General features: G+C 53.1%; 1 protein-coding gene across 7 annotated transcripts in view; it reads left to right on the top strand.

The window, feature by feature from the left end:
• The window catches only part of TTLL1 (TTL family tubulin polyglutamylase complex subunit L1), a 25,067-nt gene extending 7,632 nt beyond the window's left edge, over positions 1-17,435 (top strand). For 5 of the 7 annotated variants that reach the window (XM_020982804.2, XM_020982802.2, XM_020982801.2 and 2 more), the window contains 8 exons: positions 1,858-2,066; positions 3,214-3,394; positions 4,080-4,214; positions 6,586-6,694; positions 9,577-9,720; positions 14,125-14,211; positions 15,756-15,919; positions 16,896-17,435. In XM_020982804.2, coding sequence (XP_020838463.1) covers positions 1,858-2,066; positions 3,214-3,394; positions 4,080-4,214; positions 6,586-6,694; positions 9,577-9,720; positions 14,125-14,211; positions 15,756-15,919; positions 16,896-17,025 — 1,159 coding nt within the window. In that variant the 3' untranslated portion in view covers positions 17,026-17,435. Of the gene's footprint in view, positions 1-1,857; positions 2,067-3,213; positions 3,395-4,079; positions 4,215-6,585; positions 6,695-9,576; positions 9,721-13,423; positions 14,002-14,124; positions 14,214-15,755; positions 15,920-16,895 lie in introns of those variants that run through there. The other 2 variants (XR_013483555.1, XM_020982807.2) reach the window with 2 other exon arrangements.
• The last annotated feature ends 5,112 nt before the right edge of the window (positions 17,436-22,547 follow it).

Below are 22,547 nucleotides of genomic sequence, written 5' to 3'. Positions count from 1 at the left end.
CCGCACAGGCCGATGGGAGGGGGAGGTAAAAAGAGCGAGTACAGTTTTAACCATGAGCTTTGGCGGCTAGATTATGCTCATCACAACTTACTGTGCACCTTCACTTTAGAATTTTCAGAGTGATTTCACCAGCATCATCTCACTCGCATTATCGTTCATGACTGTCCTGATGTGAATAGAATTAGAGAATGCTAGAATCAGAAAGACCCCATGAGGTCATCACTTAGTGCCTCCCCTCCCTCGTTTTATATTGGGAGAGACTGAGGCCCAGAGAGGGGCGGTGACGAGTCAGGCCCCATCCCCCTCCTGTGCCAGGGCCCTGGGCTTGGGCCAGCGGCTAGTGTCTCCGTTCTGTGGATGTGCAGACGTGGGGTTAGCAGATGAATGAGGTAACTTTGGCCTGAAGCCTGATTTGGGTTCTTACTGTCTTACATCCTCTGAGGGAAGGCCCAGCCTGGGCTGCTGGGCCCTGTCCTGGTCCTTCCGCAGCTAACATGCCTTCTCCAGGAGCCACCAGTGAGGCATGCAAAGCAGAGGCCAGCCCCTCCTTGCACAGAGTGACGGCCACGCCAGACCATGGTGTGGGGTTGAGAGAGGTTGGATTGGAGGCCGCTGGGGGACGGGAGCTGTGCTTTTGGGAGCGCAAGCTTTTCTGTTTGGACTTTGCTCCCCCAGCCTCTGCCAGCTTGAGTTTATAGGCTGATTTGCTAAACGGGAGAGCTCCCTGAGGGGCTGGAATCCTCCCTCCTTCTTCTTTACCTGTTAAGTAGGGCCTCCATGGCTGCAGAGCTCAGGCTGTCTGGCTCAGTCCCTCTTCCCAGGCCACGCCCGTCACAGTCACATCAGCATTTCAGAGGCTCCGTGATACCCTCAGTGTGTCTGCCTGTGCCCGGCATCTCATCCTCTGCACATTTGTCCAGATCCTCCCCAGATCCTATTCTTGCCCAGACTCTGCCCCACAGGGCTGACTCCTTCCACTGTGGGAGGACCAGGGCAGCCCTCAGGGTGCTCATCAGGCATCGTACCAGTCACATGTACTGGTCATGGTACGGCCTTCCGAAGCCCTCACGGAAGTGCTATTGTGTGAAGCATGTGCACCTTCTGAGTGTGTAAAAAATGGTTGGAAATGAATGGGGACAGGGCCGGGCCCTGTGATTTCATGACTCTGAGGAGCTGCCAGGCACCCGTTTGGGCAACCCCTTCTCTGTGACTCGTTAGAATCTCATGTTGTCCAAGGCAGGAGCCATGTAGCCCAGCAGCCAAGCCCAGCCTGCAGGCTCCCTCCGCAGAAACGGGCGGCGGGCCTGATCAGGCCCTGGGGCCTTCTCCAAGCCTTGGGTGTCAAGTGATCTGCCCGGGCTCACTGGCTGCGATGGGCCAGAAGTGGGGCTCGCAGCCAGGTCTTCCTTAGTTCTGCCCCACTGCCTCTCAAAATAATAAATAGAACGTTATCTTTGGAGGGAAGGGGGGGAGGCCTTGGCAGGTGAAGGTTTCAGGAAGGGCTTCCTGTAGGAGGAAGCACAGAAGCTGAGCTTTGGAAGACACGAGAGGGTTCCAAGGGACAGAGGGAGAGCATTCTAGGCAGGGGACACAGCCTGAGCAAAGGTTAAGAGGTGGGAGATCATGAGCTGAAGGGCCCTTGGAGGCCATTTGGTTCGCCCTCCTCGTGTTTTAGAGGAGGAAACAGGCCCAGAGAGGTCAGCAGCGCCTCCCCCAGGTTCTGGGCCAGCAGACCCAGGATTAGAAGCTCCCGGCTCTGTCCAGTGACCGCACTGACCAGCAGCAGTGAGGGCTCCCCCACAGCGTCGAGGCGGGATAGGTGCTCAGCCACCTGCCTCAGCTTGCCTTGCCTTTCAGGATGAGCGTGCAGACAATCCGGAACGTGTTCAGTCTCGAAGCTGGCTACCGCCTCTCCGATGATCAGATAGTCAACCATTTCCCCAACCATTATGAGCTGACCAGGAAAGACTTAATGGTGAAGAACATTAAAAGATACAGGAAAGAGCTGGAGAAAGAAGGAAGTCCCCTGGCAGAGAAGGACGAGAATGGGAAATACATCTATTTGGGTTTGTATCTGCTGGCTGTGTCTACACCTCACTCTGTGTGCATCTCACCTTAGACCTGCGGGGTCTAAAAAGGCCAGGCCAGCGGAAGGCGAGGCCTGACAGGCCCTATCAAGGCTTGAGATGCAGCCCTAGAGACAGATTACAGCCCTGTCCTCCCAGACTGGCCCTAACCTGGCAAAGGCCAGAGATGAGCATTACCTCCTAGGCCACAGGATGATAAAATGTCAGAGCTGGGAAGGCCAGAGAACAGGGGATGTCAGAGCTGAGAGGGGCCTTAGAACAGGGAAGGTCAGAGCTGGGAGGGGCCTTAGAACAGGGATGTCAGAGCTGAGAGGGGCCTTAGAACAGGGGATGTCAGGACTGAGAGGGGCCTTAGAACAGGGAAGGTCAGAGTTGGGAAGGGCCTTAGAACAGGGAAGGTCAGAGCTGGGAGGGACCTTAGAACAGGGATGTCAGAGCTGAGAGGGGCCTTAGAACAGGGGATGTCAGGACTGAGAGGGGCCTTAGAACAGGGAAGGTCAGAGTTGGGAAGGGCCTTAGAACAGGGAAGGTCAGAGCTGGGAGGGGCCTGAGAACAGGGGATGTCAGGGCTGGGAAGGGCCTTAGAACAGGGAAGGTCAGAGCTGGGAAGGGCCTTAGAACAGGGGATGTCAGGACTGAGAGGGGCCTTAGAACAGAGGTGGGAGATACTAAAGGGATTTAGTCCAACCCCTTCATCTTGATGAGGAAACCCAGTCCTGTGAGGGGGAGCTAAGTGAGGTCAAAGGGTTAGTTAGTGACACAGCCAGGTTCCAAGTTCTTGCCTCGTTTTCCCCTCTTGCCGCCTTGTCCTCCCCCGCCCCTCCTGTCACCATCATCTCCCCTCCAGTTCCTGAGGATTGGCCTCTCTCCTGGTTAAAGCAGCTCCTTTTGTCTCTGCATCTCCCTCCCCTGGTGTGTCAGTCCCGGGTGGTCATAGCACCTCCCTGGGGCTGCTGCCCCCCAGAGCTGCAGTGAGGAGCGAGCTGCCCCGAGGATCCTCCCACAGTCACACACAGACTGGGGCAGTGGGGGAGGGACGCCTGAGGCCCCATGGACAGGTGAGCCGCTGAGCTCTCGGCTTCTCTGGGCTCTACTCTAACTTCTGCCCTCTGCTGTGGCCCTGCAGACTTCGTGCCAGTCACCTTCATGCTTCCCGCTGACTACAACCTGTTTGTGGAGGAATTCCGGAAAAGCCCCTCCAGCACCTGGATTATGAAACCTTGTGGGAAGGCCCAGGGGAAGGGGATATTTCTCATCAATAAACTCTCGCAGATTAAAAAGTGGTCTCGGGACAGCAAAACATCATCGTAAGTGGAAAGAAATATACATGCCTTATGCCTGCTTTGTGGCCAGCACCCTGACACCAATGGGGAGTCCTTCGCTTCCCGGAGGGTCCCCTCCCCAGTTTCAGCCATGGGTCCCAGGGAGGGGAGCAGAGGCCCGGCCTGCCACGTAGCCCTGGGCTGTGGAGGCAGTCAGGCTGTGGGCCCAGGGGCCCTCAAATCTCTCTGAGCCTCTGGTCTTCCTCTCTGAAGTGGTTGTGAGACTACATGAGGCCCACCCACCCCAGCAGTCAGCCATCACTGTCCAGTGAACTCAGGCTGCTGTCGCCCTTAGCCCCAGAGTGCCCCCCTGTGCCTTTGGTGGAGGGAGCGCCCGGGCAGTTAATAGAGAGCCATGATTCCTCCCAAGGGAGCGCTCCCTCCACAGCGCACATCGGCCCAGGGCCACCTAGCCGGGAGGAGGACCTGAACCCAGTGCCCTTTATCTGTGTCACGCTGTCTCCATGCATCACACACATGGGGAAACTGAGGCCCAGGGAGCTGTGAGGTCACATGCCCAAAGCAGTAGATTCAGTTCCCCAAACATTTTCGGAGTCTGAGCTCGGTTCTGGGGGAGAAGCAGGGAGAAGTCGGTCATGTTCCTGCCCTTGGAACAGAGGCTGAGATGGGACCAGGGCCTTGGGGGCTGACTCATCCCCTCTTTCTCTAGGTTCGTTTCTCAGTCGTCCAAAGAAGCCTATGTCATCTCTCTGTATATCAGCAATCCGCTGCTCATTGGCGGAAGGAAGTTTGACCTGCGTCTTTACGTGTTAGTGTCCACGTACCGTCCCCTGAGGTGCTACATGTAAGAGACGGCGCTCCCTTCCCCCCACTTCCCTTCTCTCTCTCTGCCTTCTATCGTCTCTGTCTCTCTCTTTGTCTCTCTCTTCCTGTCTCTCTCTGTCTCTTCTCTCTCTTTTCTCACTCTTCTCTCCTCTGTCTCTCTGTCTCTCTCTTCCTGTCTCTCTCTGTCTCTTCTCTCTCTTTTCTCCCTCTTCTCTCATCTCTGTCTCTCTCTTCCTGCCTCTCTCTGTCTCTTCTATCTTTTCTCCCTCTTCTCTTCTCTGTCTCTCTCTTTGTCTCTTCCTGCCTCTCTCTGTCTCTTCTCTCTCTTTTCTCCCTCTTCTCTCCTCTGTCTCTCTCTGTCTCTTCTCTCTCTTTTCTCCTCTTCTCTCATCTCTGTCTCTCTCTTTGTCTCTCTCTTCCTGTCTCTCTCTGTCTCTTCTCTCTCTTTTCTCCCTCTTCTCTCCTCTGTCTCTGTCTCTCTCTTCCTGCCTCTCTCTGTCTCTTCTCTCTCTTTTCTCCCTCTTCTCTCATCTCTGTCTCTCTCTTTGTCTCTCTCTTCCTGCCTCTCTCTGTCTCTTCTCTCTCTTTTCTCCCTCTTCTCTCATCTCTGTCTCTCTCTTCCTGCCTCTCTCTGTCTCTTCTATCTTTTCTCCCTCTTCTCTTCTCTGTCTCTCTCTTTGTCTCTTCCTGCCTCTCTCTGTCTCTTCTCTCTCTTTTCTCCCTCTTCTCTCCTCTGTCTCTCTCTGTCTCTTCTCTCTCTTTTCTCCCTCTTCTCTCATCTCTGTCTCTCTCTTTGTCTCTCTCTTCCTGTCTCTCTCTGTCTCTTCTCTCTCTTTTCTCCCTCTTCTCTCCTCTGTCTCTGTCTCTCTCTTCCTGCCTCTCTCTGTCTCTTCTCTCTCTTTTCTCCCTCTTCTCTCATCTCTGTCTCTCTCTTCCTGCCTCTCTCTGTCTCTTCTCTCTCTTTTCTCCCTTTTCTCTCCTCTGTCTCTCTCTTCCTGCCTCTCTCTGTCTCTTCTCTCTCTTTTCTCCCTCTTCTCTCATCTCTGTCTCTCTCTTTGTCTCTCTCTTCCTGTCTCTCTCTGTCTCTTCTCTCTCTTTTCTCCCTCTTCTCTCCTCTGTCTCTGTCTCTCTCTTCCTGTCTCTCTCTGTCTCTTCTCTCTCTTTTCTCACTCTTCTCTCCTCTGTCTCTCTGTCTCTCTCTTCCTGTCTCTCTCTGTCTCTTCTCTCTCTTTTCTCCCTCTTCTCTCATCTCTGTCTCTCTCTTCCTGCCTCTCTCTGTCTCTTCTATCTTTTCTCCCTCTTCTCTTCTCTGTCTCTCTCTTTGTCTCTTCCTGCCTCTCTCGTCTCTTCTCTCTCTTTTCTCCCTCTTCTCTCCTCTGTCTCTCTCTGTCTCTTCTCTCTCTTTTCTCCCTCTTCTCTCATCTCTGTCTCTCTCTTTGTCTCTCTCTTCCTGTCTCTCTCTGTCTCTTCTCTCTCTTTTCTCCCTCTTCTCTCCTCTGTCTCTGTCTCTCTCTTCCTGCCTCTCTCTGTCTCTTCTCTCTCTTTTCTCCCTCTTCTCATCTCTGTCTCTCTCTTCCTGCCTCTCTCTGTCTCTTCTCTCTCTTTTCTCCCTTTTCTCTCCTCTGTCTCTCTCTTCCTGCCTCTCTCTGTCTCTTCTCTCTCTTTTCTCCCTCTTCTCTCATCTCTGTCTCTCTCTTTGTCTCTCTCTTCCTGTCTCTCTCTGTCTCTTCTCTCTCTTTTCTCCCTTTTCTCTTCTCTGTCTCTCTCTTCCTGTCTCTCTCTGTCTCTTCTCTCTCTTTTCTCCCTCTTCTCTCCTCTGTCTCTGTCTCTCTCTTCCTGCCTCTCTCTGTCTCTTCTCTCTCTTTTCTCCCTCTTCTCTCATCTCTGTCTCTCTCTTTGTCTCTCTCTTCCTGCCTCTCTTGTCTCTTCTCTCTCTTTCTCCTTTCTCTCTTCTCTCTCTGTCTCTTCTTCCTGTCTCTCTCTGTCTCTTCTCTCTCTTTTCTCCCTCTTCTCTCATCTCTGTCTCTCTCTTTGTCTCTCTCTTCCTGTCTCTCTCTGTCTCTTCTCTCTCTTTTCTCCCTCTTCTCTCCTCTGTCTCTCTCTTTGTCTCTCTCTTCCTGCCTCTCTCTGTCTCTTCTCTCTCTTTTCTCCCTCTTCTCTCATCTCTGTTTCTCTCTTGTCTCTCTCTTCCTTTCTCTCTCTGTCTCTTCTCTCTCTTTTCTCCCTCTTCTCTCATCTCTGTCTCTCCCTTTTTTCTCTCTTCCTCTCTTCTCCTCTCTCCTCTCAGTTGTTAGACCATCTGTCTTAAAGCTCGCGCTGTCCAGGGTCCTGTGCTCTGTCCTGGGGCCGGCTCTCTTGGGTCCTGTGGAATGACTCCCGCATCTTTGCAGGTACAAGCTGGGTTTCTGTCGGTTTTGCACCGTGAAGTACACGCCGAGCACGAGTGAATTAGACAACATGTTTGTCCACCTCACCAACGTTGCCATCCAGAAGCACGGGGTAGGTGCCGAGGCTGGGGCTCTGACTCCTCCCTGCCTGCCCTTTGGCTCCTCCCCACCTCCTGGGCACAGAGGGCAGGCCGGGGCGGCCACGCCTGGAGTGCCCAGGATGGTCGCTGTGTCGGCTCCAGAGAGCCCTGGGGTTGTGCTGGGCAGCTCCCTTGGAGCCCCGGGTCACGAGTCGGAGCGCCCTCGTCTGACAGCCCCTTCCCCTCCCCCTTTACCCACACAGCTGCAGGCTGGAGGGCGGTGCATGTTGAGCACAGTCTGTTGTTCAGATCCCCGGAGCTGTGTGCCGGTTGCCCCCCCCTCTGCAGGAAGGAGGTCACTGGAGGCAGGTCCTATCTGCTGGGCACAGAAGTGCCTGCGTTTGTTTATGTTGTCAGTTCAACCTCCATGAACAGTGGAAGTGGGGAGGGAATGTCTTGGCAGCCATCTTCCTCAGTTTCTCTTGGCTGCAGGCGGATTGGCTGATCCCTGGGGCTGAGGGCTTGTGTCCTTCTGGCTTCCCCGCTGGGGCGGGCTCAGTGGCGTGTCCAAGCTGCCTGGAAGCCCATCCCCCGGTGTGTGCTGTAGCCAGTGGATGGGGGGCTCCCGGCAGGCCCTCCTCCTGAGTCTCTTTGCACTCCACGCATCGGGGCAGGCGCCCTTGCTGGCCGTCTGCCGTCTCTGCTCCCCTCCTCTCCTGGTCATCCATGTCCCTGGTGATATCCTTTTTTTCTTGTGCCCCTGGGGTCACCTGCAATTTTGATTATTTTCCTTATGTTGTCATTTTCCACCATGGGCTGAATCAGAGTTAAGTTGGGTTTACACAATAGAACCCTTAATGACTACTTTCCAAGACTTAGACTTCTCAAATAGAAGGCCTCTCTTGTCGTCATTGGGAAGAGGGGAGGAAGAGTAAATGGTCTGGCTGCATGGCGCTGGAGCTCATGTCCTCAGCAGCCGCATTAACAGTGAGACGCCCGGCCTCGGGCCCCCCTGCCAGGTCCTGTTATCCCTGACAGGCCTGCAGTCGGGGGCATCGCTCAGCTCGGCCCCGTCACTGCGGGTCTTTGGGGAGCTGGGCCAGGTGTCCTTTTCGAAGGCGGTCACCTCGCTTGGTACCCGAGGCAGGCAGGTGGTGTGTCTAGCTCATGTTTGCCCCAGTGCTGTCCACATTCATTTCCCTTGCTTTTTTGCAGAGGAATGATTTGGAGAGCAGATGGGGAAGTGCCTGGGGTGCACATGTCCACCGTCAGGGCTCTGCTGTGGCTGCTGGGAGTCTTGCAGAGCCCTAGGTTAAGAACTAGCATCTGAGGCAGGATTGTGTGTTAAAGGGGACCAGCGGGGGGCCGAGACCCTCTGCAGCGTCTGAGGAGTGGTCTTCTGAACCAGCCACTCTTGTTTCCCAAGCTGAGCCACAATAGATCCGGTCACTCATGCAGAAATAAGAACTGGCTTTAAGATGTAGACCAAGGAGAAATGCCAGTCCCCGACCCCACATCCACTTGGCACCACTGCGGAAGTAGCCGAGGAGCCTGGTGAAGGCCCTGGCTCCGGCGTTGCCAGCCGGTCCTAGAGACATAAAAGCCTGAGGGGGATGTGTGTGCTCGGGAGGCTGAGGGCAGCCAGGCTCTGGTCTGGTGTCAAGAGAAGAGAAATACTTGGATTGAAACGGTCAAGGGCCTTGCCATCTCCCTCGTGGTCTCCCCAAGCCCACACAAGGCCACCACCTTCCACACTCCTGCTGAATGGACCTGGATGCCTGCTGTGAAATTGATGCTTTCCAGCGCTGCACATCTGATGCAGAACCATCGAGAGTCCCCACCTAATGTCCCCCAAAGGGGACAAGTCATCTGAGCTCCCCTAAAGAACTTCAGAGAGAAGGGAGCTCGCTGCCCGCTAGGGGCCCCTTCATTCGTGGCCCTGGCTCTCCTTGTCGGGGTCCTCCCGGCCCTGGGAACCTACGTCTGGCCTCGTAGCTTAAGATCACAGGATTTAGAGGTGGCGGGGATCTCAGCTACCCGCCCTCCCCCCACCCCAGGAGGAAGCGGACACTCAGGGAGGTCAGAGGATCACAGATTTGTCAGTCGGTCAAGAAGCATTTATTAAATGCCTACTACATGCCAGTCACTCTGCTAAGTGCTGGAGGTACCAATATGGGCAGAACCCCAGCAGCCCTACTCACAGGAGCTCAGTCTGATTGGTTTAGAGGTACAGGAGCCTTGCGGGCTGTCAGGCCCATCCTACACCTCTCATTTCACAGAGGAGGATGTTGAACCACAGAGAGCAGAGGGGGTTACACAGCTGGAGTTGAGCCTGGGTTCCGATTTGTCCAATTGTACTTTGGACTGCTCAGGTTTTGTGTTAGATGTGTGTGTGTGTGTGTGTGTGTGACAGACAGAGGAAGGGAAGATAGACTGGGAAAGGAGGAGAGAGAGGCAGGTCCCAGATGTGGTTGGCCCACCCCCATGAAGAGAAGAGTGTATTCTCTAACTTGCCATTTATTTGATTCCTCGTGACCCCCCAAGTTACACTTCTCTCTTTAACAAGGTAGAATAAAGGCAGTTCACAAACATGCACGGAAAATGCTTTCATTTTCTTTTCCCTTCCAGTCTGCCCAAAGGTCTACCATCTTGGGCTCTTCCTTTCTCTTTCATTTTCCTTCCTTATTTAAAAAAAATCTAATCAAATGAATAGTTAATAGCTGCCTACTGTGTGCAGAGTTCTGTCCCAGGCACCAGGGCTGTAAAGGCAAAGACAGAGGAGCTGGCCTTCTCCTGGGCCTTCCTCTTTTTAAAATCCATACTCAGAGTTGGGTAGCACATGATGCTAATTCCTTGAGATTGAGTGAAGTGATGCAAAAGTCTCTTCCTTCTCCCCTCCCTGTCATGTTACCAGGATGATTACAACCACATCCATGGGGGCAAGTGGACGGTGAGCAACTTGCGGTTATATCTGGAGAGCACGCGTGGGAAGGAGGTCACAGGCAAGCTGTTTGATGAAATCCACTGGATCATCGTGCAGTCCCTGAAAGCCGTGGCTGTGAGTAGGGTTGTGTGCGTGGGAAGCCTGGCTCACACTTGTACATTTTTAGCAGTCTTGGAAATGAAGGGGAAAAGCAACCAGCTGAAACGCGTGTGTTTTGTAGGAAGTGTTTTGAAGTGTGTGTTGCTGGTTGCCTTCTGTTCCAAAGTCTGTTGTAAAAGTCTTACCTCCTGCATGTTGACCGAGGACAGAGGCAGTCTTGGGAGGAGGGAGCTAACACGTAAACATGCGATGTGCTGCCAAGTTGCTTTCATCCCAGAAGTAGGATGTCTAGTGTCAAAACCTGACCCCTGAGGTCTTTTCCCAAAGCTGAGATTCCATGACAACTGTGGACCTGGGAAAAATTGGCCCAGGCCGTCACTTATATCAACAGTAAAACATTTGCTTATCCCGGGTTGAGGTGATCACCCAGTGCAGCTCCCAGATTTTCTAGTTAGAGACACTGAGGCTCAGAAAACAGAAGTGAACTCACGATTACTCATTGACAACATTGGCCTGAAACCCAGGGGTCCTGATTCCCAGGCCCTGCTCAGTCCATTGTGTGAATTCTCAGCATGGACTAGCCCTCTCTTCCTCCTTCACCCAATTGCTTGTCCGCATCCTCTTTGGCCATCCCACTACCAGCCTCAGACTTCTGGGGAGTGACTGAGATTAGCCATCAGAAAGAATTTCTCAGCAGAGGAAAAGAGCAGGAAGGGATTATGGCTGGAACACATATCCCCGGGCTTGGGGATGGGGAAGCTCTCCAATGCCTCAACCTCTCTGAGAGACACAGAACAGTTCTGTGGCCTCCTGGCTGAGGTCCTGGGAGGCTGGGCCACGGCTAAGGGCAGAGATAAAGCTGACAGTTCCTTGTGTTTGACTCTTTGACCATAGGGCAATAGAGGAGATGGTCAGGCAGCTCACCTGGTTAAAAGCGTATCGATAACTTTTGTTCTAGCATTTTTCTGTGGAGGCCAGTGACCACCTCGGACAATCCCTGAGAATATCAGAGTCAAATAGGACCAAAAAATGGCGCCTGACCCACCCTGGGCGTGACAGGAAAGCCAGAGTCCCAAGAGCCAGGGTTTGTGTCTGGGTCCTGTGGCCTTCTGAAGTCATCTTCCTTTCTCTGGTTACGGTCCCAGTGTAGACGGTTCTCCTGGGCCTGCCATCTTCACTTTGCATCACTTCATACAGGTCTTCAGATGCTTCTCAGAATTCTTCTTTTCAGCTGCTCTGGGTGATGCCCGTCCCACAGTCTCTGCAGGTGCTCATCGACTGATGGGTCTCCCTCTGTTTCCAGTTTGGGGCTGTTAAAGAGAGGTGTGGACCCTAACAAACACACCCAAGTGTGCTGCTCTGGATATTTTCATGCCAATAGATCTCTTCTCACTGTCACTGACTGCCTCTAGGTAGCAGCCACATAATGAGCTCTCAGGGCCAATGGGACTGAATAATTGGCTCTTTTTTCTTGCACAATTCCAAACTTTTCCAAAATGGCTGGACCAATTCACAACTCCACCCTCAGTGAATTAGTTGCTTGTTTTCCTGCATCCTGACCCATGCTCAGTTTTTCCATCTTTTACCGATATTTGTAAAACTTACAAAGGGGAAGTGATATCTGAGGGTTATTTTAATTTGAAAACACCCTGGAGTATTTATAATCTCATGGGGAAACAAAACCAAGACGACAGAAGGTTAAGTAGCCAGCGTACAGAGCTTTGGAAAGTGAATGGGTCTGGGAGGATGGTGGGTAACCTTGATCCAGCCACAGCCTCTGTCAGTGTCCTCTTCTGTAAGCAGGGGGAGTTGGGCTTGGGGGCCTCTTGGGTCCGACCAGGTCTTCCATCCCTGGATCCTGTAATCCTCTGAATCTGAAATGACGTTGCTGTGCCCAGACCAAGTGAGACGGTGAGTGACATGCCAATGGCAAGAGGAAGGAAGGGTCATCGTGGTCAGGAATGTCTGACAAAGGCTTCAGGGAAGAACTGGGCCTGGCCCCTGTTCTTGGGGATGGCAGGATTGAGCATGGCCAGGACAATCACTCCTATCTCTGTGACACATTCAGGGTTGCCAAGAACATTCCTCACAGCAGCCCTGGGACGGATGGAGAATGAGTGAGCATCACCTGCATTTTACAGAGATGGGGAAACTGAGGTTCCGAAGTGATGTATCCCGGTCACTCAGCTTGTAATATTGGAGCCAGAGTTCAGAAGCAGGCCCCAGCCATAAGAACAATGCCATTTCTGTCACATCAACACTATTCTGAAGAACATTTATTTCAGGCCTGTAGACCAACTAATGTCTTCTTTTACTGCATTTCCAGTCTTTTGCTAGTTATACCATAAAAAAAATTGGAAAGCATTTTAAAGTAGTGCCATATGTTATCTGCTCCATCACTTGTCATTAAGGATCTCCGTTAAAGGTGTTCTAGGATATAAAAAGGTTGGTAGTCAGGCCCTTCCCACGTAACGTCCTAACCAATGTCATTTTACCATCACATTAATTAGAAATTACAACTCAGCCCTGTCATAACGTCATGGCATTTAGCCAGTTAGTTGCCTGGGAAACGTGCCAGTCTGACCTGGTGCTGGCTCTACGGGGGGGGCCAGGCTGCTTCCCATCTTGCCGACTGGGTCTGGAACAGCTTTGTTCTTCTGGGACCCCTGAAAGGAGCCCCTCAGAGCATTGTTTCACCTGATGTGTTTTAGGCAAAACAGTAACCGCTCCCTTTGGGTCGAACAAGCAGCGAGGCACATCCTCCTCTCCTGCCCTGTGATTCAAAATCTCTTCACCCGGGCCCATCCTCAAAAGCACTCAGATGGGTTCTCAGAGACAGTGGGGACAAGTCAGAAAGGCTCAAGTCACTTGATTTTTATGCAAAAGGTCTTGAATTTCTAGTGACTCGAGTGGGTAGAAGCAGAGAAATTACATCCTTCAGTTCTCTGCGGATTGGCAATTTACATGGCGTGAGTCCTTCCATCTGCACAAATCACTGCCCTAGGTCTAGGCTTGAGCAGACCCTCCTCACAAGTGGCTGTGGCCAACCTTGGCTCAGTGAGCCTTTCTGAATCCCGGCCGTGCCCAGAGACTGAGGCGGGCTTCAGAGTCGTTCCGGCCTGGTTAGACTGACTAGACCTGGCACTGTGCCTGCATAGCCCTCGAGAGCACAGGGAGGAGGGCATCATAGGTGTAGCACTCCTGTGGGGGCACTGCCCTTCACCCCATCTTCAGGCAAGGGAAGAATGAGAGAAGAGGTCGCGACTGACCCAGGTGTCAGGGGTTCACACCTCGTCTGTCTTGGCCTGAGAGCCTTCTCATCTCCCAGGATAATTGGTGCTGAAGTTTCACCTGGCAGCTTCTCTGTAGCCACATCTCCCCAGAGCTTCAGTTTCCCCTTCTGTAAATTAACCATAATAATAATTGCTCGACTTTCTCAATAACTCCTACAATTGTTGTAGGGAAAAGTGCTTTGTAAACCTTAAAGTGTTATGTAACTGAGTTATTATTACTATTCTTAATAGATAAATTGAATTAACCTTTTAAAACATGCCTTGTAATCTTCTGTAATATCTATGTTAAAGGACATTCAGAACCTGGATATTTATAAAGCCATCATTTTTTAGTAGATTAGTGGTCAAAGGGTAGGAAGGAAGGGTTTTCAAAAGAAGAAATGTTGATGATCAACCACCATATAAAAACGCTCTCACTCATTAAGGACAGGAGTTGTGTTCTCAGAGCCGCCCAACGCTTCCAGCCTGGCGAGGATGGGGAAAGGTGGGAGGCCCAAGGGAGACTGACGCAGGAATGCCTTCGGACTGGAGCAGAAGTGGTCAGGTCCTTTGGAACGACCGCCTGGTGCCACGTGAAACAGCTGCTCGGCCGGCCCAGCCTCCTGCCACCACATTCATACTCCCAGGAAGGCCAAGGCAAAAAGAAGGCCCTCTAGGCCCCAGCGTGGTCATAGCAGCCTCACCTGGCACTGCAGACATCTGGAAACAAAGGGGTTGCAGTTGGGGAGTGGTTGAGCTTTTGTATGGTTGTGTAAATGTAATGGAATATTAGTGCATCATGAGGAATGGCAGATAGACCAGAGGGGACTTGGAGGAAGTGAGCCTGGCCAGAGGCACCCCACATGCAGTAGTTATGACAGTGTGAATGAAGACGACGCTAAGGGCGCAGAATTCGAGCCAAAGATGGGGACAGAATTGGTAAACCACGAGACAGCGGCCACGTCGCTTCCCAGCCCTGCCGTCAACAGGAGACGGCGGGTGACGGCGAGAGCCGCCCTGAGCGGTACGTGTGCGCTGTGTCGTTTAGATCTGGCCAGGGAAGATTGCAGACCCAGGATGGGCCTGTGACAGGAAGCCACGCACTGACTGTCGCCCAACCATCAGCCTCGCGTCTCTCTCTTTTCAGCCCGTGATGAATAATGACAAGCATTGCTTTGAGTGCTACGGCTATGACATCATCATTGACGATAAACTGAAACCCTGGCTGATCGAGGTAAGGACCCTGCGGCCTGGGCCCGACCCTGCCCCTCCTCCCCCTCCTCTCCTTCCTCTACCTTCCCCCTCCTCTTCTCCCTCCTCCTCCTCTCCCTCCTTCACCTTCCCCCTCCTCTGCTTCCTCCACCTTCCTCCTCCCCCTCCTTCCCCTCCTCCCCCTCCTGCTGCTGCTGCTTTTCAGAGAGCTCCCGTTGTGGGCAGGCATAGGGTAGGGTGGGCGAGCTGGCCATGGCTCCCCCCCAGGACTACATTGTTGCTCCCTGAGCCACAGTGACCATCTCCATAAGGGGCAGCGGTGGAGAGAGCCCAGCTTGACCTGGGAGTGGCCGGGTGTTCCCAGGCTGGGATGGGAAAAGGACCAGGGGGAGTTTTTTAAAATGACAGAAACAGAGGCCACATGGATGGCCTGCTGTGGCTCAGAGAGCACTGGACTTGGAATCAGGAGGGACCTGGGTTCAGATCCCATCTCCAAAACCTCGAAGAGCTGTGTGACTGAAGCTCTCTGAGCCTTGGTCACCGCACCTACAAAAGAGGAATAATCCCTACAGCATTCGTCTCACAGGGTGTTGTGGGGAGCCCTCAGTCAGCAGGAGTTTGCTGAGTACCTCCTATGTGCAGGCCTGTGCTCAGGGCTGGAGAGAGAAAGAGGAAGTAAGAACAGCCTCTGTCGTCGAGGCTGTCCCGTCCGAAAGGTGCACACGCGCTGTAATTGTACATCTGCAAATGGCAACGTATAGCTGTCTCTGTGTAGCTAGATGGGGCCGGTGTCAAATGAGATTCCCAGATGAATTCCTTCTAGCATGCGGCTTTTGCCGTTGCTCTCCAGGAGGGTGGCTTTGCTGGGTCTTCAAACAAGTGCAGGTGATGTGGAGAGTGAACGGTGATGGTAGGCCCAGCAGGCAGCGGCCGCCAGCCTGGGCTGGCCAGCCCTGGGTGATTCCCGTTAGTCCTCATGGCCGACACCACCAAACCTGGCGTTTCTACTCTACATAGACAGGCGAACCAGAACGAGGGCTGTCTTTGTAACGGAGACTTTGTTTCATGGTTTGTTTTTAAGACTCGCATAGTAAGTTGAGCGAGGCAGTGACGCAATTGCTCCGTGCATCCAGGTCCCTTCCTTGGCTTTCTCCCTGTCCGCTCTCTTCCCAGTGGTTCCCTACTCTGATCTTTACCAGGCCTGTGGTGCTGATCCAAGAAGCATAGAAATGTCCCCTTAGGAGCTGTGATGACTGACAAGGACACCCTCTGGGAGGACAAACGGGACATTTGTGGGGCATTTTCAGAACTCAGTGAGCCAGGAAGGTGTCTTAGAGAGCAGCCCAGTCGCTGACGTGGTGCCTGGTGAAGGAGGTGCTCCTGGGAGAATGCTCGGTGATGCACTGCATAGTCACCCAGCAGCCCAGGCCTGTGGTGTCGGCTACCCGGGGTGCCGGGGGAATATCCGCAGCGTGGCCCGAGCCCGGCTCTCCTCTGCCATTGTTTCCTCAAGAGGTTCGTGTGTGTGGGGTCCCAGGTCAAAGTCGCCTTGTGTCATTTCTTTAGGTTAACGCGTCCCCATCTCTCACCTCCAGCACGGCCAACGACCGGATCCTCAAGTACAACCTGATCAATGACACCCTCAACATCGCCGTGCCCAACGGCGAAATTCCAGACTGCAAGTGGAATAAGTCACCGCCCAAGGAAGTGCTTGGCAATTATGAAATTTTGTAAGTTGGAAGAGGGACTGGGGGTGGGCCCCACCTAGAAGCACCTCGAGGCAAAAGGAGATTGAAGGGGGTCACAGGAAGCGGTGATCCAGGCCAGCCTGGGCCCTGGGCCTGGCTGCTGCACTCCTCAGGCCGGCCTGCAGGATAAGTCAGGTCCTCCACCGAGTTTGGCCCGATAAGTCCAGTCTTCGTTTTTTGGTGTGAAAAGCAAGGCCCAGAGAGGGTGATTGTGTAGTCCACCAGCACACAGCTTCTCAGAGGCAGCGAAGGCAGGGGGTGCAGGCAGGCCGAAGCGTACCGCTTTGGTCCTTTCCGAAGGGGATCCCCCCAAGCCTGCATGCCTGCCCTCTCTCTGAATGCCTGGCCTCCCTTGGAGCTCTCTCCCACAGAAAGCCTCTCCTGACAGCCCTGGGTCAGGGCCCCCTCAGTGTAATGGCAGCTCCTTGAGGGGAGGGGACGGAAGGGAAAAGGGATGAGCATTTATTAAGCTCCCACTGGATGCTGCGCACTGTGCTGAGGTCTCTGCAAATACCATCTCATTATGTTCTCCCAGTAGCCCTGGGAGTGTGGTGCTGAGGACAGAAATTGCCTCCTTTTTGCCTCAGTGCCTTGCCCAGAGTTGGGGCTTAATAAATGTTTATTGAGCAGATGAATGGATGAAAAGCTGACCCACAGCAGTTTGCATTGGGTGGTAAGTAGGCACCCTCTGCTCTCCTCCCTCTGTGACGCCTCCTAGGCCCCTCGGGGTGTTTGATGGAGGCCAGGTTCTCCTCTGGGAGCAGTAGCCCTAAAAGTTTCCTATCCTGGGCTGGCCTCCCTCTGTGCCCCCAGTCACCCATCAAGAAACAGAGACGGGCTGCCTTCAGTTGGTGCCCACTGTGAGGGGGTGGGGAGAGGAGCTGGAGTCGGGAAGGCCACAATGGCCTGAGAGCCCCACTCCTGAGACAACATAGACTCACTCTGTTTTTGTTCTTAGGTACGATGAAGAATTAGCTCAGAACGACGGGGCAGATCGGGACCTAAGGAATCGTTCTGGGCCATCCATTGGGCTTAAAGGCAGTCGAACCAGAGACACAGGAAAGACTGCCCTGACCACATGGAAATAGCCATCCCGGCGAAAGCAAGAGGGAATGGTCAGAGCGCAGTGGCCTCAGGGAGGCTGGGCTTCTTCCAGACACTGCCTCACACCTCCCTATCTTTCTCTGACTTCCCTCCTTCCTTCCTTCCTTCCTTCCTTCCTTCCTTCCTTCCTTCCTTCCTTCCTTCCTTTCTTCCTTCCTTCCTTCCTTCCTTCCTTCCTTCCTTCCTTCCTTCCTTCCTTCCTTCCCTCCCTCCCCTTCCTTCCTTTGCTGACAGAGATATCTAGGAAAAATGCATTCCATTGGAAGGTATGAATTGGCTCCTTTTCACTGTGTTTCTGTTGCTGCTGTATATAATTAGGTTTTCCAACAGAAATCTATCATTCTTTGCATGTCAGTGAACCTAATAAATGTCATTGCTGTTTTTTAAAGTTTAATTAGATTAAATTTTTTTTTAAAAAAAAATGACAAGTTACGTTGAAGGAAATCTGTTTGGTCTGAGGGCTGCTTCAGTTCAATCTTCCTTTTCTTGGACCATCCCTTTGGTGGACAAAGACACAAGTAATGATCTCGAAGGAGTTCTCCAGAAGTACCTTAGAACCCCAGAAGGGCCCTTCAAGGACACCCGTCCCAACCCAGAATGCCCCAGGAGGCCCCGCCCACCCAGCAGACATCCCTGACAGACCGTCCAGCCTTTGGTGGCAGAATGATTTGCATTGCCCAGGAGCTCACGGCTGCACCCAGCTCACCCAAGCCAGTCCATTTGGCTGTCGAATGACGCCATTAGAAAGTTTTTCTTTGTCAGAACCCCAGGCTCTCCAAGCTGGAAGGGCCCTCAGCCCCATCCTAAGCTGGAATCCCTGGGGACACACTCAGGAAGCGGAGTGTCAGGTCTCAGCTTGTGACCTCCCACACCAGGGCACACCAAGGCCCCAGTGCCTTTGTTAGTGTGATCTTTGTCTCTGTCCCATCACCTTGTGGCATGAGGTGGCCTTCATTCCAGACTGACGGGGTTTAGCTTTGACAAAGAGAGAGGTCCCTGCAAGAGTCAGCTGTACCCGGGCAGCTCCTGGAATACAGGGGAGCTTGTGTTTGGGAGGAGTCATTGGCTGGAGAAAACCTCCGGGCTGGGGGCTTCTGAGGTGGAGAGTAATCTAAGATGACTGGTCTGACAGGCGTCCGTGTAAAGAGCTTTGGCATTGACAAATGCCTTTTTACTTCATTACATTTACCCTTAAGACTCCCTCCTTACTGACCTTCCTAAGTGTTTTGTTTTCTCTCTCTCTGTCTCTCTGTCTGTCTCTCTCTCTCCCCCCCTTCCCCCTTTCTTTCTGTCTCTCTTTCTCTCCCTCCCTCTCTCTCTGTCTGTCTCTGTTTCTATTTCTCTGTCTCCCTCCCTCTCTCTCTCTCTCTCTCTCTCTCTCTCTCTCTGTCTCTCTCTCTCCCTCTCCCTCTCTCTCTTCCTCTCTCTCTCTCTCTCTCCCCTCTCTCTCTCCCTCTGTCTCTCTGTCTCTGTCTCTCTCTTTCTCTCTGCCTCTGTCTTTGTCTCTCTTCTTCTCTCTGACTCTCTCGTCCTCTCCCCCCCTCCCTCCTCCCTCCTATGTGGTAAACTGGACTTGAAGTCTGAAGACCTGGGTTTGAATCCTGGCTCTGCCCATGTGATCTTAGGCAAGGTGCTTCTGTCCTCTGGGCCTCAGTTTCCCCCTCTATAAAATGAGGGGGTTGTTATGTTATTGAATACCTGTCTCACTCTACTACTTACTGCCCATCATCATGTACATTTGTAAGTTTACACATATCAGTAACCCTGCCATGTGCCACGTATGATGCTGGTCCTGAGGTGGTCTCTTGGAATATTTTTGGTTCTGCCTCCAGCTGAGTGCGATGAAAAACAAACCTAATTTGCATTTTCACCAGGAAAACCAGAGCATGAAAATCAGCCTCAAGCCTGTGTCCTTCTCCATTTCCTCCAAGCTTCTAACATTGAAGAACTTGGGGTGAGGGAAGGGACTTGCCCATCTGTGTGCTCCTTAATAATTGGCTTTCATATCTAGGGAGAAAAATACTTGTGTCTTAGACTCCTTGTCACCAGTCAGACCAAACTGGACCAAAATGACAGACTCAAAGACTAGATCTGTTTTTGGAGTCAGGAAGACCCTCGTGAGTTTATGTTCCACCGATGACATGGACTAGCTTTGTGACCCTAGGCAAGGCCCTTGACCGCTCAGTACCCCGGGCAATTCTATTTGAGGATGTATGTTACCCTCAGAGGGAGCGTCTGCCCAGATCAAATCGCAATCCAGAGACCTCAAGAGAGGATAGGAAGTCTAGGCAAGCCCGGCAGCAGCCCTGACAAGGGGTGTCTGGACGCCTTTGGAAGATCTCCAGGGATGGCGAGCTTGCTAAATCCCGAGGCAGGCCATTCCACTGGGGGATGGCTCTCATTATCGGGGGTCTTTTGGACATCAAGGGAGAACCTTCCTCTCTGCGGCTTCCCCCCACTGTGCCTCGGTCTGCCCCCTGAAGCCAAACGAAGCCAATCCTGCCATTGACAGGACAGCTGTCTTCCCAGAGTCCTCATCCCCAGTCCCTTAGGCCATTCCTGAGATGGTTCCCTCCACTCAGTGCCCTGGCCTGAGGGCGTCCCTCCTTCAGGACCGAGGGCTGAATGTGTGTGGTTGCCAAGGGTGATCTGACCAGCTCAGAGGACAGTGTGCATATTGTCTCTTGCCTCATTCTAGACGCGATGAAACTGGATCGAAACGTAAATTCCCTTTGGAGAGATGACAAGGGTTTGGTGCCTGAACTTTTAGGTGGGGACGGTAACAACCTCCAGAGAAGAAAGAGGCCCGGGCCCCGCCGTATTGGGTTTTGTCAGATATTGACCAGTAGATTAATGATGTCATGTACCGAGGCAGATGTTTCCTCCAGCTCTTCCAAAGCCTACGTGGGTAGGAAATGTGTGCAGTGTTGTGAGCAGGCCTTGGAAAAAAACTGTCCAGCATCAGCAGTGTGTTTGCAGAGTGACCAGAGCTGCCAGGGCGCCCCCTCCCAGATTGTCCTTGATAGGAAAAGCCCTCTCCTCTGGCAGAGGGCTCCCCACCCTCTCATCCTTTCATTGTTTGGCTTCTTTGCTGCTCAGAGGGGGCCGCCTTCAGAGCAGCTTAAGTCTGATTGGCTGCGATTGTCCTGCCTCAATCTCTTAGGGCGCAGAAGGGGATGAGGAGCCCCTTCAGGGAAATGAATTCCCCACAGTTAGACAGCCCGTGATTGGCTGAGGGCCAGCACTTGGACTTGGGTGCTTGGCCTCCCAGGGCCAGTGTTGGAGGCCTCGGCCGCTCCCAGGAATCCTAGCTGTCACCCAGCGCTGAAAAGCTCCTTTTTGTGTCTCGCTTTCAGATTTACAGAGCAGTTTCCTTGAAACACTTGGTGTCCAATCCCAACTCTTCTGCTCTCCGCTTCTGTGACTTTGGGGAAGTCACTTGACCTCTCGGGGGGCCAGGTTCCTCATTTGGAATCCAAAAGAGTTAGGGTTTAACCAGTTAGTTGAAGCTGGAGCCCTTTTCTGTGCCTTGGCCCCTGGGCAGCCAGTCTGGGAAGCGAAGGGACTTCACAAGCACGCTGTGCGGTACACGGGGACACCAATCGTATTTACCGACAGGTATCAGAAGCTCTACAAAATGAGCTGGCGGAGCCCTGGTCCAGATGACCTTTACGGTCCCTTCTAGGTCTGAGTCCCATGGTCCGGAGACCATCCCTGGGGGGAAGTGGCCCGAGCCCTGCTCGTCATGGGTGAGGAAGAGGAGTTTCAGGTCAGTGACTTGCACCTGGGAGGAAGTCCTGACTCAGAGCCTCCTGGCACTCAACCCAAGCCTCTTTCCAGTGTGTGGTCCTGCCCTGCATGCCTTAAGCTGAACCTTACGGTACCTTCTCCGTGCTTTTCAGTTGTAAACTTAACTTTCCCTGCTTTCGTCAGCCATCCAAGCATTCTGGCCACCGCCAGGATCGCCAGCAGGGCTCTTCTGGGGGCCGGGTTTGATCCACGGCGTTCTGAGAGTGCACGTCTCCCTCTTCCCCCACTACCTGCCTCTAGGCTCTGGTCCGCCAGAATCAGGCCCGTCTTACCCTTACATGCCATAAAAGATGGGTAATCCAGGAGAAAAAGTGTCTTCAGCCTGACTTGGGGTAACAGGCATTTCAAAGTTCTCTCTCCCCACCATCGTGCCTCCCACTCCTCTCCCCACCGTGAGCATCTCCCGCGTCCTCCCCACCACGTGCCGCTTGTGGTCTGGCCAAAGAAGACTCTGAGTCATTCCCTCACATGGCTTTCCTGTGAAGTGAGATGCTTTCGATAAGACTCAGGGCTTTAGAATTTTCTGCAGAAGGATGATTCGATGTAAGTGAAATGGAGGAGAGGCTCTTTCGGGTGAGGGCGTTATTCCCAGCCTAGGCCAATGTTTTCTCTGAGTCTTCCTAGCTGAAAGGGTTCTCCTGGCTCTTTGCCTGGTCCTTGCCTTCTCGCCTGCCTCTCTTCCACTCTTTTTTTTTTAACTTATTTTTTGGGGGGGTGAGGGCCAGGCAGTGAGGTTAAGTGACCCACCCAGGGTCACACAGCTAGTAAGTATCAAGTGTCTGAGTCCACATTTGAACTCAGGTCCTAGTGACTCCAGGGCCAGTGCTCCATCCACTGTGCCACCTTGCTACCCCTCTTCCGCTCTCCTGCCTTGTGTTGTGTCCCTCCGGAAGGCAGGGGGCTGGGCTGCTTTTGACTCTTCACCTTGTGGGCACTGTACGGTTTGTATATAGGCCCATGGTGGGTAGGCATTTAGGCCCGTGGTTGAGTTGAATGCACGAGGTACTCTAGGCAGTGAGCCTGTATTGGAGGATGGTAGGTCCTGAGCAAGCATCCTCTCCTGCCCCCAGAACACCCCCACAAACAAGGGGCCGCGCCTGGAAGCAGCCCTTTCCACACCTGAGCACTTGTGAGAGGCGCCAGGTGCTCCCTAGGTACTGAGTGGAAACGTGGTGCTCTGGGGCAGGGCACGGCCCTTCCTTGTACACTCTCACTGCCCTCCCCCAGCCCTTGTCTTTTCTCCGAGGGAAGCATCCCCAGCGCCTTCATTCTATAGCTGTGGCGTATTGAGGTCGTGCTAAGGACGCTAGAATATACTGTGGTCCTGTAAAGCGCCTCCGAGTGCCAGCTTGTCCCGGGAGGCAGCGTCTCCTATAGGAAGTCCAGTGTTTCAAGGGAGTGCCATTTTTGCCAAATCGAGAGCTATGTTGCTCGTAGACAGATGTGAAAAGCCTTCCTGCGTGTCTTGGTGGGAGCGTTGATTGTGGCTCGTGGCCACATTCCAGGTGAGGAAACAACATTCCAAAGACTAAGCTTCTCCCCCCCCCACTTCCAGTTGTACAGAATCAGTGTTCTTTCCCCCACCCGGGCTAGAAACTCAGTCCTGTTTGACTCCTCCCTCATCCTCAGCCTTCAGGCCCAATCCGTCCCCGAGGCCTTTTGGTCTGAACTGGGCAGTTATTTATCCACACCCATT

The sequence above is a fragment of the Phascolarctos cinereus genome, unplaced genomic scaffold (assembly GCF_003287225.1).
Source record: "Phascolarctos cinereus isolate Bilbo 61053 unplaced genomic scaffold, phaCin_HiC Scaffold_1;HRSCAF=81, whole genome shotgun sequence".
In the NCBI taxonomy this organism is placed as follows: domain Eukaryota; kingdom Metazoa; phylum Chordata; class Mammalia; order Diprotodontia; family Phascolarctidae; genus Phascolarctos; species Phascolarctos cinereus.
Note: the sequence above shows the minus strand (reverse complement) of the source record. Positions and strands in the feature narration are given on the sequence as shown.